The following is a 14,577-nucleotide window of genomic DNA, read 5'->3' on the forward strand; positions in this document are numbered from 1 at the left end:
AATACAGCTTCCCTCAAACAAAGTGTAGCAGCGATGCAGGGAGTTCACCCGGATCTAATGCCAGCAGCCACCAGAACAGCCGCTTTCGGATGACTGAACTAATCTCATCAGATCCCTAGCATAGACCGGCTCATACGAAAGTTTCCTCCCATCCTTCCTGCCTTGCACCACAGTGCCCCTGGGGCATTGCCGGCCTTACCCCGGGGCAATGAGGTGCAAGGCTCATGCAGCCCTGCGGCGATGGTGGGTGACATCCACTGCGGCTGGTGCGTGTAAAATGGCCCCCCAGGGCCCCGAGAAGGAACGAGCTGCTCCTGCCCCCCATGAGCAGTGTGCCTGCCCAGACGGGCTCCGTGGCACTACAAACGGCGACACTTGGAGATGTGGGTGGGCTTGTGGTAGCCCTGGCTTTGGCACCGCTTGGTCTGGGAGCGGGCCTGGCTGGGGCTGAGGCAGCAGCCGTGCACGGCGAGCAGAGGCTTGATCCCAGCTCTGCAGGCGAGCTGTGCCCACTCAGCCACGCGGGCAGCTGGTGACCAGAGTGTCTCTGCGGCACTGCTGCCACGCACCTGCAAGGCTGCCCCATGTGCAGGTGCTGCTGACCCTGCTGTGTGCCGGCCTTCAGCAGGAACACTTCAGGTCTGTAGCTTCACTTTGATGCTAAAAAAGGATTGGGATTCATTGCATTGTCATTCGTTTGCTTCTCACAAGATAATTCCCTGCAAACCCGCCTCCGTCCCTGACTCCAGTTGGGCCTGGTGCAGCACCCAGTGCTTCCCCACAGCAATGCCCTGCGCTGGACCACCCCCTCCCCAGGCCACGCTCCCGCAAGCCTGGCTCCTACCCCTCCGTGGGGCTGCCTGGGGCCAGCAGGGGTGAGCAGGGGCCATTGGCCGCAGGTGGCAGCTGCGTGGCATGGACTGGCTGTCCCCTGCGAGCCTGGCAGCACCCACCTTGCTGGCTCCCCCAGGCACTGGCAGGAGCTGGCCCGGGGCTCGTTCCCTGCTGCTGGGAGGGCAGCGAAAGGAGCTGAGGGAGACTTCAGCAGCGGCTAAGCCTGGGGACAGGGCTGGGAGCTGCAGGCATGCCCCATGCACCGTGCTGCCAGAGGTGGCTCCTGCTCGTGGGGACAAGGCTCTGGTGCCCTCAGTGCCCGGTGGTGCACGGGGCACCCCAGGCAGGGCAGCCCGGCAGCCCCCGAGGAAAGGCTACACCTGAAACCACCCACGAGCCCTGCCAGTGACACTAGGGCACCTTCACTCATTCTGAGCCTGACAAGTGATGCATCCTCCTCAGAAAGAGCTGCCTTTTCCCAGCTGCCAGGGCAGGGAGAGCTTTCTGGCTGAATAGCCAAGCATGGGCCACGCTGGATGCTGCCAAAACCCAGGAGGTGTCATGCAGCTGCATGGCCAAGTGTTTGCCCTCGCTCAGCACCAGCCATGCAGGGCTCTCCATTGCGCTGAAGTGACCTGAGTTGCCCTGGGCTGTGCATGGCCCCTGCCCACGATGGTACTTCCCAGGGCAGCCAGGCTGGTTTGTATTTTCCCCAGGAACACATTTCTTTCTTTGTGGCACCCTTGTGGCTGCAGCTGGTGCTCAGAGCAGCCAGCTTTCCAGCACACTGGCTGTGCTGCTGCGTGTTGTGGGGCCGGGGCAGGGCTGGTGTGTCCCCGGTGCTGCCGGGCACGGGGCGGCTCCCAAGTCACAGCCTCCTCGAATGGCACGCGAGGGCCTCGAGCTGTTGACACGCACCCAGGGTGCGGGCTCGGTGGCATCCTCTTGCAGACCACCCCAGCAGGGAGCAGTCCTTTGTGCCTGGTGGCAGGCAGCATTTGGAAAGAAATGCTTTCAAGTACCTCTCTGGGCCTGGTACTACGTGCTGGCCAGCAGCTGAATGACCAGAGCTCAAGAAGATCCTGGAGATCAAGCAACACTTTCTCATTCAGTGATCAGGAGCTGCAACCCCATCAGCTCTTGGGCTTTAGACACTGAGCATCCATCAGGGAGTTTCCACTAGCTTTGTCCCAAGACCAAAGCGCCTCTTAACAAGTCAGTATTCAAAGTGCTTTAAAGTCTACTGCAGACTCAAATTTTACGTTAGAAGCATCATCAAGAACATGTTGCATTAATAGACTAAAGGGAAGATGAAAGTCTTTGGTGAGCAGCAGGTGGGGCATTGCTCTCTGCCACCTGCTCCTCTCTTGTTTCACGAACAATGCAACAGAGCACAAGTCCAAGATAAAGCACAGCCTTTCTCACTGTGCAGAATGGAAATCGTGGTCAGCCTTTGCTACAGCTGCCCTGCTCGTGTCATAACAAACCTGTGAGCTCCCAGAGCGGGAGCACAGCTAACAGCTCAGTTTGGGACCATTCACTAAAGGCAGTCTAGACATAACAGCTTCCAGAAAGAAGCTGCTTGTCATTCTAAAAATGCACTTACATATTACTTTGAATTGACTTTAAACCCACAGATTTTATGCTACCACAAATACGTTATAGTTATGTCCACCTCCTCTGCAGCACCATGGTAGGTGACAGGGCTGTCCCACCCTGGGACCGGGGTGTGCAGGGACCGGAGACAAAGGGATGAGGGAGCCAGGGCTGAGTGGGGCACAAGGAGAGGGCTGGAGAGCCAGGGAGTGGGGCCTCGGGGTGGGGATGGCTGAAGGAGCGTGAGTGGGCTCACGGGGCCCATTCGACTCTGGCCACAGCAGTGCTTGACCCAGCTGCTCCCTCCTCAGAGTCACTACGTGGCCTGCATGGCCGCCATCCTGAGCCAGATGGACAAGGACCACTACAGCTCCTACATCCAGGCGTTCCCCTCTCGGGCCGAGCTGATGGTGAGTGCTGCCCCACGCAGCGAGACCGGGGCCGTGGCAGGGGGCACGGGGCACTCTCCACTCTGACTCCCAAAAGGGACATCCCGCCGGTCCCACCACCCCGCCCGCAGCAGGGCACCTGGCACTGGTGTCACCGCCCCGGCCACCAGCACTGCTCGCATCCCCACTGCTGGGTGGCCGTTCGCTCCTGGCCCTGGCACTCAGCACAGCATCATGGCTGAGCCCCAGCCCCTGACATCTCCTCTCTTCGGCAGGACTTCCTCATGGAGACTTTCATCCTCTTCAAGGACCTGATCGGCAAGACGGTGTACCCCTCCGACTGGATGGTGATGAACATGGTGCAGAACCGGTGAGGACCCCTGGGCTGGGAGGGACCCCAGTGCTGGGGCTGGGTGTGACGACTGGGGCACCTTGCTGGGGCACGCAGACACTGCCTGAGGCTGCCCTGGCCCCCCACATCTGTCTCGAGCAGCCCTGTGGCAGTGCCTGGGCTGGCTCAGGGCAGCTCTGGGTGCTCCCTGCTGGGACAGCCCGGACCCTGGGAGCCCACGGAGGAGCTGTTCTCTCCATCCCCACAGGCGTGCTGTGGGGCCCAGGGGGAGGGGGGGAGCTGCTGCAGACACCCCATCCCTCCTTCCCTGGGTGTCTGCACACGGCAGCTGTGCTGGGGTTGCAAGTCGGGATGCCAGGGATGTGTCTGTTCGCACCTCCGGGCGGGTGCACCCGTGCAGCACCGGGCTGCACCACGGCGGGCAGAAGGGGTGCGCTGCCATGGGGACGTGGGCAGGAGCACGCTGCGAGCCCCAGCACCTGGGGGAAGCTGGCGGTGCCCCAGGCTGCCCCCACCTGCCCCTGTTTCTCGCCTCCCGTGGCCTGGGGCCGCCAGCCCTGCTCCCCTGCTGCTGGTGGGAAGGGGGTCCGGCAGTGCGGCCACCCCCCGCTCAGCACCCATGCTGCGGGTGCTCCTGCAGGGAGTTCCTGCGCGCCATCAACCAGTTTGCCACAACGTTGACAGAGATGTTCCTGAGCAGCAGCAGCTTCGAGCTGCAGGTAAGGGGGCACCGCCCCCCCCCCGACGGGGGCTGCAGGGGACATGCCCAGCCTGCGGGGCTGCTGCATCCAGCCCCAGCTCCTCCTGTGCCACCCCAGCTGGCACTTGTCCCCATTTTCACTGCAGCTTTGGAACAACTATTTCCACCTGGCCGTGGCTTTCCTCACCCAGGACTCCCTGCAGCTGGAGAACTTCTCCCAGGCCAAGCGCACCAGCATCCTGGCCAAGTGAGTTACTCCTGCCTCCGCCTGCCCGAGCTCTGCCGCTCGGTTCGAGGCTCCAGCCCCAGCCTGCTGCTGTGCTGTGCTGTGCTGTGCAGGCAGAGATTTGGGGATGAGCCGCTCAGGCTGTGCTTGGCTTCCTGGCCTGGAAGCTGACATGCGATGGGCCGTGCCCAGCTGCGGAGTGATGCTAACCACCACCCATCCTGGCAGGTACGGGGACATGAGAGCCAAGATTGGAGCTGCCATTCGGGACATGTGGTACAACCTAGGTGAGCTGTGGTGTTGCCAGCGATGAGGAGGCTTGGAGAGTCTCTGCAGGCTGCTGTTGATCACCACTGTCCCCAGAAACGGGTGCCAGGGAGTGGAATATTACAAGTGTGGGGCATGGGAGGCTGCAGGCGTGTGCCCCGTGGGATGCTGCGGGATGTGCCAGCCCGTGGTCCTGAGGTCACTCTCCCAGCCAGCAGCGTCCCCGCGCCAGGGCTGGCGTCTGCCCGTGGCTCTGTGCCGGGGGGCACGGGGCAGCCAGAGCGCAGCGTCAGGCACAGCCTGGGGAAGGGGCTGCTGAGGCTGTGTTGGGATGATGTCTCCTGCCTGTGGAACCACGGAGCAGTGCCTGGTGCCCACAGGCTCCTGTGTGGGTTGTTTGCCTGTGCAGTGCCTCTGGGACACCAGCACAGCCCGAGCTGATGGTCCCGTAGCCAAGTGTTGGTCGTGCTGTCCTGGCCACACAGCGTGACCTCCCTGCTACTGCGGCTGCCCAGGAGAGCTGCCTGGCTCTGCTGCAGCCACCTGCACTGGGCGTGCAGACCTCTCCTACTGCCGCTCCCCGGCCTCGTCCACACACAGCTGCCTGTTCCTGGGCACAGGCTGCAAGTGCCTAGGCAGGCCAGCCTTCCATGCCCTCCCCAGGCCATCGTAAGATCGAGTTCATCCCGGGCATGGTCGGCCCCATCCTGGAGATGACGCTTGTGCCGGAGCTGGAGCTGCGCAAGTCCACTATCCCCATCTTCTTCGACATGATGCTCTGCGAGTACCAGCTGACCGCGAGCTTCAGCCGGGTGAGTGCCCAGGGCCAGGCTGGGCTGGGGAGGCCGACGCGGCTGGATCCTGCCTCTCGCCCGGGCTGACCATCCCTGTGGCATGGGTGGGGGCTCCTGGGACGTGCAGCTGCAGCAGGGAGGGGATGGGGACAGGGCCTCCCACCTCAGGGTGGTGCTGAGCATTTCCCAGCGACCAGCAGGGACAGGCCAGGTTGTCTGCACTCAGCGTGTCCCAGCACTGGCTGGAAACGAGCACGGTAGCTGGGGAGAGGTCTGTATAAACCTCCCGTATTGCCACACTCTTCCTGAGCTGCTGTGAGTTTTCTATGTGCAAAAGGTTTTTCCAGTTTGTGATCGGGTGGCATCGGTCTTTTCTGAGCTGGAAGCCTATCTGCCTGTGGGACATCCTGTGGAAGAAGGGCTGGGACCCCCCCAGAGCCATGCTCTCCCATGTCCCATGCCATGTACGTGCTGGCTTCAGAGTCCACCTGAAGCAGCTGCAGCACAAACCCAAAGGCTAAGCTTCAGCTGGGGGGTGGGGGACCCAGGCAGGCAGAGCCCTGTCCCCCAGCAGGGCAGGCAGTGGCTTTAGGGGGCACAGGGCACAGTCCAGAGATCCCCAGGACACCATCCCCTCCCACAGTGCTGGGATGCCCCGCGCTGCAGGAGCAGCCCAGGCTGCTGGGAGGTGGCAATGAGGAAGGAGCAGGACCTGGGGAGCAACTGGGGGCCATTGGGAGCTGGGGAGTGGGACTGGGCTGGGCAGCCATGGGAGAGCCACCTGCAGCAGCTGAGCCCAGGGCTGCTTGCGTGGCCCAAGCTGGCTCCAGCCCCGCAACCACCCTCTCCCGGCACCTGCTACCTTGTGCCCCGCAGAGCTGCGGCCGTGGCAGCCTGGGGCTGAGCTCAGCACATCCTCGGTTCCTCGGACGCGCTCACGCCTGTATCTTTGCAGTTTGAGGATGAGATCCTGCGCAAGCTGGACAGCGAGGTGGAGGGTGGCCGGGGCGATGAGCAGTACAAGCAGCTTTTTGAGAGCATGTGAGTATGCAGCACCACCACCATGCCCTTCCCTCTGCGAACAACCCTTTGCTATGCTCTGTGCCCCTGCACCAGCTGACTCTCGTTCATCCCACTCCTCCGTGCTGTGCTGTGACCCAGAGCACACCTCCCGGGGCGCTGGATCTGAGAGGGAAGAGGCTGTGCCCAGGGAGCGACGTGTGCCCTCGTGCACCACAGCAGCTCCAGCCAGCCCCCCGGGCCCCCGTCCTGCCCCGGTGCCCTGCTCCTGCCCCACGCATCCATCTCAGCCCGGTGTGCAGGGCAGTTGGGGCAGTCGGGTCTCCCCCCCGTACCTGGTGTGCCTGCTGGGGGCAGCACGGCTGCTGGCTGGCTGCTGACCCGGTGGTGCTTTTTTGTCCCTTGCTGGGGGGGCCTGGCACCCACACCTCGGGTGCAGCTAAACTGGGGCATTGCAGAGCTGAGCACGCAGCCAGACCCATCGCCTCCTCTGCTCCCCAGCCTGCTCAGCTGCTGCCGGGGTCACCCTGAGCTGGCCGAGCCCGGGGAGAACTTTGTGGCATTGGTGACGGGGCTCCTGGAGCGGCTCCTCGACTACCGGGCGGTTATGAACGATGAGAACAAAACCTACAGCATGAGCTGCACCGTCAACCTTCTGGTGGGTGCCTGCCCCGTGCCCCCAGCTCCCGGGGCCGGCTGTGCTCAGCCCCACGTCCCCCTGAACATCCGTAGGGTCTGCAGCAGCCCCAGCACAGCAGAGCTGGGGTGTACAGGGTGCCAGGCTGGTGCCCCCGGCTGGGCAGCACCATGCAGCCCTGCACTGCCAAGGGTAGCCCAGTGTCTGCTGTGCTGGGTCCTGGTGGCAGCATGACCCGGAGCTGGGGAGCACGGGGGCTGCGCTGGGAGCCCCCTGGGGCTGCTCTAATGCCTGCTCTTCCCCAGAACTTCTACAAGGAGATCGACCGCCAGGCCATGTACATCAGGTGAGCGCTGCCCCAGGGAGACCCCCAGCACCGGCCAGTGCTCCAGTGGAGCTGGCCAGCACAGGAAGGCGCCCAGCATCGGCCGGGGGGTCCCCAGCCTTGAGCTGCCCCCACCCCGCCTGCCCCGGCCTCTGCACGGGGGGAGGAAGGCGGAGCAGCCGGAGGGCAGGGTGCCGGGGCTGTCCCCCCCGGCATCGTGCCCGGCACGTGGCGCCCTGCTCCCAGGTACCTGTACAAGCTGAAGGACCTGCACATCAGCTACGAGAACTACACGGAGGGAGCCTACACGCTGCTGCTGCACGCGCGGCTCCTCAAGGTGCGGCACGGTGGGCGGGGGCCAGGGGCTGCCACGCGCCTCGGGGTCCCCAGGGCTCTGCGTGACAGGCTCCCGCTGCCCCGCACAGTGGTCGGATGAGGCGAACACGGCGCCCATGCAGGGCTTGCACAGCCCCAGCCTGCACACCCAGCGCCAGCTGAAGGAGGCTCTCTACAACCAGATCATCAACTACTTCGACCAGGGCAAGGTGAGCACAGCGCGGGGCAGCTGCAGCCCCTGGGCCACCCCAGCTCCCCGCCATCGCCGCCCTGCTCCGAGCCCCCCCGTGGGCAGGGTCTCCCTGCGCCATTGCCGGGATGGGGCTGGAGCTGCCCTGCGCCAGGCAGAAGGCGGTGAGCTCGGGCCGGACGGCTCCTCCCTGCAGCCCCCCAGCTCTTGATTCCCCCATCCTGTACGAGCCTCAGCCCTGGCCCTGGGGAGATGTGGGGAGTTTTGGCACCCCACAGGGGGCTGGCCTGGCAGGGGGCACCGTGGCTGACGATGGCAGGAGGTGAGCCCTGCTGCACCACGCCGGGGACCCATCCCGCTCCTCGTGCAGGAGCAGAGCTGCAGTTACCCTGCAGAAGGGGCTGGGTGCTCTGGAAGCACCCAGTCCCCTTCCCACCTCAGCTTACCCCACACCCTGGCCCCTCTGCTGCAGATGTGGGAGGAGGCCATCCACATCTGCAAGGAGCTGGCGGAGCAGTATGAGAGCGAAATCTTTGACTACGAGATGCTGAGTGAGATCCTGGTGAGTGCCCGGCTGGGCTGGGCAATGGACCGGAGCAGGGTCTGGGCTGAGGGCACTGTGCCAGCAGGCCATGAGCCGTGGGGCAGGGCAGGGCAGGCTGCAGGGCTCCTGCACCCCTCCAGCGCCATCTCCCCTTGCAGCAGCGGGAAGCCAAGTTCTATGAGAAGATCCTGAAGGTGCTGCGGCCCAGCCCAGACTACTTTGCTGTGGGCTACTATGGGCAAGGCTTCCCCACCTTCCTCCGGGTAAGTCTCCTGGCTGCTGCGCTCAGCCTGGGCTGGTCTGCAGCGATGTACTGCGCCCTGCCCACGGCCAGCTCTGCCCAGCAGCTATGGCCATTTCAGGGCATTGTCCCTGCGAGCAGAGCCCCAAAGCTGTCCCTGCTCCTCACCACGATGGCAGCAACAAACTGGTCCCTGTGGCCTGGCCCTGGTGGGGAGATCAGGCTGCCCAAGGAGGTTGTGGAGTCTCCTTCTCTGGAGATATTCAAGGCCCGTCTGGACACCTACCTGGGCAACCTGCTCTAGGGAACCTGCTTTGGCAGGGCGGATGGACCCGATGGTCTCTTGAGGTCCCTTCCAACCCCTACAATTCTGTGATCTAGTGGAGGTCTGGCAGCACACGGGGATGGGGACGGGGACGAGGATGGAGACATGGTCCTGAGGGATGAGGCTAGTGGGAGCTCCTTGGAGCTCACCCCAGCTTGTTTTGGGGAGCAGCATTTGCAAGATAAACACATGGTATGAAAAGCTGCAGTTCTCAATAGCACATGACAGAGAGGGCCCTGGACAGTGTCCTTGGCACGCAGGAATGCAGTACCTCTGCTGGCCCATCTCTGCCCAGAGCGCTGGTACTGGCGCTGCACCTGTAGCAGCTGTACCTGCACTATCTCATGGCTGCAGCGCGCAGGGAAGTTGTGTCTGCACCATGTTGTCTGGGGCACAGAGACAGATTTGTGCTGTATCCTGTCTGTGCTGCAGAGATATGTCTGTGCTACCTGTGAACGCATTCAGGTACCTCCTGGAGCATCCCCACCGCCCCTCTCCACGTCCCTGCCAGCAGCACAGGTTTAGGGAGAATGGGAGGCCTTTGGGCAGCTGTCTGCTGAGCACCCTTCCCTTTCCCTGTGCTGGCAAACAGGCATCCAGTGTCCCCCAGTGAGAGCAAGGCTCATCTATTCAGACAAAAGCAGCGTTTCAGCCCCATTCACTCCTTTTACTTTTCTTACATTTTTTAGTCTGCTTGGGCATCAGTTTGCATGCTTGGTGCGCTTCTTCCATCTGAAGTGTTGGTGCTTATTTTGCTACTCTGCTGTTCCAGCCACAGCAAAAGCTGCATCATTTTTCCCAAGGTCAAACCCATTTTCAAGGTCTTGCTGCCTCCTGGGTGGGTTTCTGTATCCACTGACTGCAGACCTGGTCACTGTGCACCTGAGCAAAGAGCTTCTCTCCAGAGCCCCAGCTGCCAGAGCCAGCTACCCTTTAATTCTGTTTTCCTCCAGCTGTTGGGTTAGGGGACTTTTTTTTTCCAAGAATGGGTTTCGCACTCGGTTGGAGGCTCAGCCTTGCCAGTGCATGCACCCGCCCGTGCACATCGGCGCTCACTGCAGCCCGAGCGCAGGGAGGCCCCTGGCCCCACTCACAGCGTGCTGGGACCGACTGTCCTTCCTCCCACAGAACAAGGTCTTCATTTACCGAGGCAAGGAGTACGAGCGCCGGGAGGACTTTGAGATGCGGCTGCTGAGCCCCTTCCCCAATGCCGAGAAGCTGAAGACCACATCTCCGCCCGGCCCCGACATCACTGGCTCCCCGGGGCAGTGTATCCTGGCAGCGCGGGGATGGGCAGGGCGGGTGGTTCCCTGGGCCTTCGTCCCCACACGGGTCCCACAGCACCTCCTGCACACCCCCACGTCCCCTCTCCCCTGCAGCCCCAGCCCCTCAGCTGCGCGGTGCTTGTCTGTGGCTCCTTCACTCCCGCAGACATCCAGTGCTTCACCGTGCAGCCGGTGGAGGAAGCCAAGGTCCGGTTCAAGGACCGGAGCATCCCGGAGCAGATCACCAAGTAAGTCCCCCGGCAGGGATGGGTGCACCACCTGGTGTGGGACACCACGGGGATGTCTTCCCCTCCACACATCTCCGTGCTCTGCCCCTTCCCTCCTCTGCAGCTTCTACAAAGCCAACCACGTCCAGAAGTTCAGCTACTCACGGCCCTTCAAGAAAGGCCCAAAGGATCCAGACAACGAATTTGCAGTGAGTGCTTCCAGGGGCTGCCGGGACCCCAGGACGGGGGGAAAGACAGAGCTGCAGGGGCCCTATGAAGAGCCAGGTCTCAAGGGGATGCAGAGAGACGGGGGGCTCTGGTCCTGGGATGGAGAAGGCGGCAGCCCCGTGTGGGAGCCCCCTGCCCCGTGGGGCAGCTGGGGGCATCCTGGGGTGACAGGGAGCGGGGCAGTGCACTGACTGCTGCCCTGCCTGCAGACCATGTGGATTGAGCGGACGACCTTCGTGACAGCCTACCCCCTGCCCGGCATCCTGCGCTGGTTCGTGGTGACCACCACTACCACGGTGAGGAGGGGGCTGTGAGGGGAGCGGGGCCATCCCCAGGCACCCCTTTCCTGGGCTGCCCCCCTGCCCAGCCAGCAGCTCTGCACGTGGCTTGTACCCCTCGGTCAGAGCGGGGTGGGGGGCAAAGCCCAGAGGGTTTGGGTGCTGCAGCAGTGAAGGCAGGTGACACACAAGTCTGGGCTGTGGCACAGCTCTGCTGCAGATCCCCCGTATGACAGCACAAGTGCTGCCACGTCATGTCCCTGGGGTGCTCACTGCTGTTGTACAGCTGCCCCCACAGTGCCGATGACGTTTACCCGGGTTTCCATAAGCTCCCCACTGAGCTGCCCCTGCCACGCTGCCACCTGGGCTGCAGCCTCTCGCCTGCAGTGAGAACCCTGCAGGCAGCCCGGAGTCAGGGACCCACACAGCGCATCCCCGCAGGCCACCAGCTCAGTGCCAGAGGCTCGAGGGGCTTCTTGGGGCCCCCAGGACGAGATGTGCAGCCCCGGGGCTGGGGAGGGCAGGGCTGCGGGTCAAGCAGCTGCTGACCCTCCCTCCCTGGGCACAGAACATCATCTCCCCGCTGGAGAACGCCATCGAGACCATGATGAAAACAAACGAGAAAATTCTAAGCGAGATCAACCGGCACCAGAGCGACCCCAGCCTGCCTGTCAACCCACTTTCCATGCTGCTCAACGGCATCGTGGACCCTGCCGTCATGGGCGGCTTCGCCAAGTATGAGACGGTGAGGACGTGCGAGTGCTGCACCGGGGCTGGTGCTCTTGGTGCAGAGGACAGAGCACAGGGCACCAGCACCACTCCGCACCCGCTGCACCCGTGCCAGCCACCGGCGGGACTGAGCGGGGCTCGCTGCAGGCCTTCTTCCAGGAGTCATACCTGAAGGAGCACCCCGAGGACCAGGGGAACATCGACAAGCTGAAGGACCTGATCGCTTGGCAGGTAGCGCCTGTGGCACCCCTCCATCAGCCCTGGCCCAGGGAGCCCCACAACCCAGCCAGACCTGTGCCGCCTTCTCCTGCAGACCCCGCTGTTGGCAGAGGGGATCCGGATCCACAGGCGGAAGGTGACGGAGGACTTGCGGCCCTTCCACGAGCGCATGGAGCAGTGCTTTGTGCAGCTGCGGGCCAAGGTGGAGAGCCAGTATGGCGTGCGGGAGATGGTGAGTGCCAGGGCAGCGTGTGGCACCCCCAGGGCGTCGCTGCAGAAGATGCCCCATGTCTCGGGGCAGTGGATTGGGCCCGACAGGGCCACAGCTGCAGCAGCAGCAGGGCTGGGGGCAGCGTGCGTGCAGGAGCACAGGGTCTCTGCCTGCCCTGGGAGCAGGGACAACTGCCACTGGGTAACACTGCAACCAGAAGGGGCGAGAAGGGCACTTCTGGCCTTGGCTGAGCACGAGGGGAGGCAGCGGAGGAGAGGCTCTGTGCCTCACCCCTCCTGGCTCTCGGTCCCCCTGCGCTCTCAGATCTCCTTCGAGGACCGGCGAAGTGGGCGACCCCGGTCCGCAGCCTGGGGACCAGACTGGGACCGGCTGAGCCATGCTGGAGACAGGCGAGTGCAGTGTTGGGGAGGCACGCTGGCGGCCCTGCCTTACCCCCCTGCCATCCCCACGCCCCTGAGCAGTGCTTTGCTCCCACTCCCCGGGGCCCCACACGCTTCTCTCCCTCCTGCCCAGCGCAATGCCCACCCAGCTTCCCTCCCTGGTGCTTTATGCCAAGCCACATCTTGGGGCCCGTCCTGCCACGCCACCACGATAGCCCCATCCCATCGGGAGGACACAGAGCAGACACACCATATGCAGCCCCCCCGGCTCACCTGGACACCGCTGTCCCTGAGCCATCCATGCCCCTCCTTCTGGGTCCTGCCCCAAGCACCCGCTGCTGAGCTCTGCCAGGGTCGGTGCTGGTGCCTGGCTCAGAGTGGCCACACCTGGTTGTGGCCTGGCTGGTGCACAGCACAGCCCCGCTCCCTTTCCCCTGCACCGGCCCCTCACCAGCCCCAGTCTCTCTGCAGCACGGAGGCACCCCCGACCCCAAAGCCTGCCCCACGCACTGCCGAGAGCGAGGACCGCAGGAGTGAGCGCAAGGAGAACCGCTCCAGCACCTTCTTTGGGTACCGGCGGCAGGAGACGCGCCTGTCTGTCCCGGAGCTGCCAGAGCCAAAGGTGATGGTGCCCAGCACAGCCCTGGAGCCTCCCTGCTTGCTCCAGGCTGGTGGAGGGGAGCAGGGGCAGAGCTGGAGGCACGCAGGGCTCAGAGCCCTGCAGACAGGGTGCTGGAGAGCATCGTGCCCTGCCAGAGGCTCCTGCGCTCCTGGGCGTGGTCCTGCCCCCCAGGCACCGAGCCCCCTCTCTGTGCCCCAGGATGACAAACGGAGACTGTCCCGCAACATGAGCGAGAGCAGCCTGGGCAGCTGCGATGGGAAACAGCCCCCGCCGAGCCGCGAGCCCAGCACCGCAGGTACCCCCAGCTCTGGAGCCTTCCCGCCCCCAGCAGCCTCAGCAGAACCGGGGGGCGCCTCCCCAGCACCACAGCGCTGGTGGCGTCCAGCCCGTGCCCCTGAGAGCAGGGCTGCAGCCCCAGCCCCTCAGCACTGGGCCCTCGCTCCCGAGGGTGGCCACGGGCAGCCTGGGGCACCCAGAGCAGGCCCGGGCCCCCCCGGCGCCGTGCCAGACGCGCTGCCCAGCCTGCCTTCCTCCGCAGCGCTGTCCCCGTCTCCCACGGGCTTCGGCGGCCGCGTGAAGAGCGCCAGCAAGGCCCCGCCACTGCCTCGCAGGATCAGCCCCACCGTGTACGAGGCCTTCCTGGAGCAGAGCGATGCTGCCAGCGGGGGGAAGGTACCGCCCGGCCCTGCCCCGGCCCCTGCGCGGCCCCTGCCCCCTGTAACCATCCCCTCTGCTCGCAGGCGTTGCCATCGCCGACAGCGGATGGAAGCAGGGGGCTGAAGTCACCCCCGCCGCCGCCACCGAAGTCCAAGCGGCTGTCTCAGCTCTGAGCCATCCCTGCCCGTGGGGGCCGGAGCAGGGGGCCGCCCCCCTGCCTCTCCCACAGCGCTTGCACCAGAAGCACCCCGCGTGGCTCCTGGACGCCCCGTGCACCCCGAGGTGCTGCTGCCCTCGAGCTGTGCCCCCAGCTGGGACCCCCAACCACTGCTCTGCTTCAGACCTGGCCCAGCCCCGCTGCCCCTCTCACCCCCCACGCAGCCCCCCCGGCGCCATGCCCGCAGGCCACCAAGAGGACCTGCCATCCCACCACCGTGACCATCCTGGCACAGGGCAAGCCAGAAAACTCCCTGCCAGGCTGAGCTGAGCCCCCCCCACCCTCCCTCGGCTGCCCCCCCATCCCGCAGCACTGGGACGAACGCTTCTGGCCCTGGCTGTGATCGTGCAGGAGCCAGCCAGGTCCGTGAGCACAGCCTGGGCAGCGCCGTACCTCGTGCAGTGCCATCCCTCCTGCCGGTATCCAGCCTCGCAACCCCACCTGTGCTGAGCTAGCACCACTGCGGCCAGCGGCACGGCCCCCGCCTCCCTGCTGCAAGCAGGCTGCAGCCATGAGCTGACTAATAAAGGGCCCACTTGTCAGCCAGGCGCCCTGCAGCGTTCATCAAAACCCAGCGCACGCCGCAGCACTCGTCCCTGCGCCACAGGGCCCCCTCCACATCCAGCCACTGCCCCAGCACCGCGTCGTGCTCCAGAGCGGGGCCTCGCGGCGAGGAGAGCCCAAGGCAGCCCCAGGTGCTGGGGCTCCCGTTCTCAGCGGCCGGCCTGCGCCAGGTCTCACACAGGG

The 14,577-nt window shown here is 64.6% G+C and overlaps 1 protein-coding gene across 1 annotated transcript in view; it reads left to right on the forward strand.

Moving 5' to 3' along the window:
* LOC121070151 (dedicator of cytokinesis protein 2-like) overlaps positions 1-14,372 on the forward strand; it is a 69,566-nt gene extending 55,194 nt beyond the window's left edge. Inside the window, exons 29-53 of the mRNA XM_040556811.1 lie at positions 2,742-2,840; positions 3,095-3,189; positions 3,812-3,890; positions 4,018-4,118; positions 4,326-4,384; positions 5,028-5,176; positions 6,114-6,199; positions 6,680-6,836; positions 7,121-7,161; positions 7,387-7,477; positions 7,566-7,685; positions 8,139-8,228; positions 8,369-8,473; positions 9,905-10,046; positions 10,208-10,289; positions 10,393-10,477; positions 10,706-10,792; positions 11,343-11,519; positions 11,651-11,734; positions 11,817-11,954; positions 12,258-12,343; positions 12,806-12,956; positions 13,155-13,251; positions 13,495-13,628; positions 13,697-14,372. Of these exons, the coding sequence (XP_040412745.1) occupies positions 2,742-2,840; positions 3,095-3,189; positions 3,812-3,890; positions 4,018-4,118; positions 4,326-4,384; positions 5,028-5,176; positions 6,114-6,199; positions 6,680-6,836; positions 7,121-7,161; positions 7,387-7,477; positions 7,566-7,685; positions 8,139-8,228; positions 8,369-8,473; positions 9,905-10,046; positions 10,208-10,289; positions 10,393-10,477; positions 10,706-10,792; positions 11,343-11,519; positions 11,651-11,734; positions 11,817-11,954; positions 12,258-12,343; positions 12,806-12,956; positions 13,155-13,251; positions 13,495-13,628; positions 13,697-13,786 (2,625 nt within the window). The 3' untranslated portion in view covers positions 13,787-14,372. The remainder of the gene's footprint in view (positions 1-2,741; positions 2,841-3,094; positions 3,190-3,811; positions 3,891-4,017; positions 4,119-4,325; positions 4,385-5,027; positions 5,177-6,113; positions 6,200-6,679; positions 6,837-7,120; positions 7,162-7,386; positions 7,478-7,565; positions 7,686-8,138; positions 8,229-8,368; positions 8,474-9,904; positions 10,047-10,207; positions 10,290-10,392; positions 10,478-10,705; positions 10,793-11,342; positions 11,520-11,650; positions 11,735-11,816; positions 11,955-12,257; positions 12,344-12,805; positions 12,957-13,154; positions 13,252-13,494; positions 13,629-13,696) is intronic.
* The last annotated feature ends 205 nt before the right edge of the window (positions 14,373-14,577 follow it).

Source organism: Cygnus olor, chromosome 4 (assembly GCF_009769625.2).
Source record: "Cygnus olor isolate bCygOlo1 chromosome 4, bCygOlo1.pri.v2, whole genome shotgun sequence".
Taxonomy (NCBI): Eukaryota; Metazoa; Chordata; class Aves; order Anseriformes; family Anatidae; genus Cygnus; species Cygnus olor.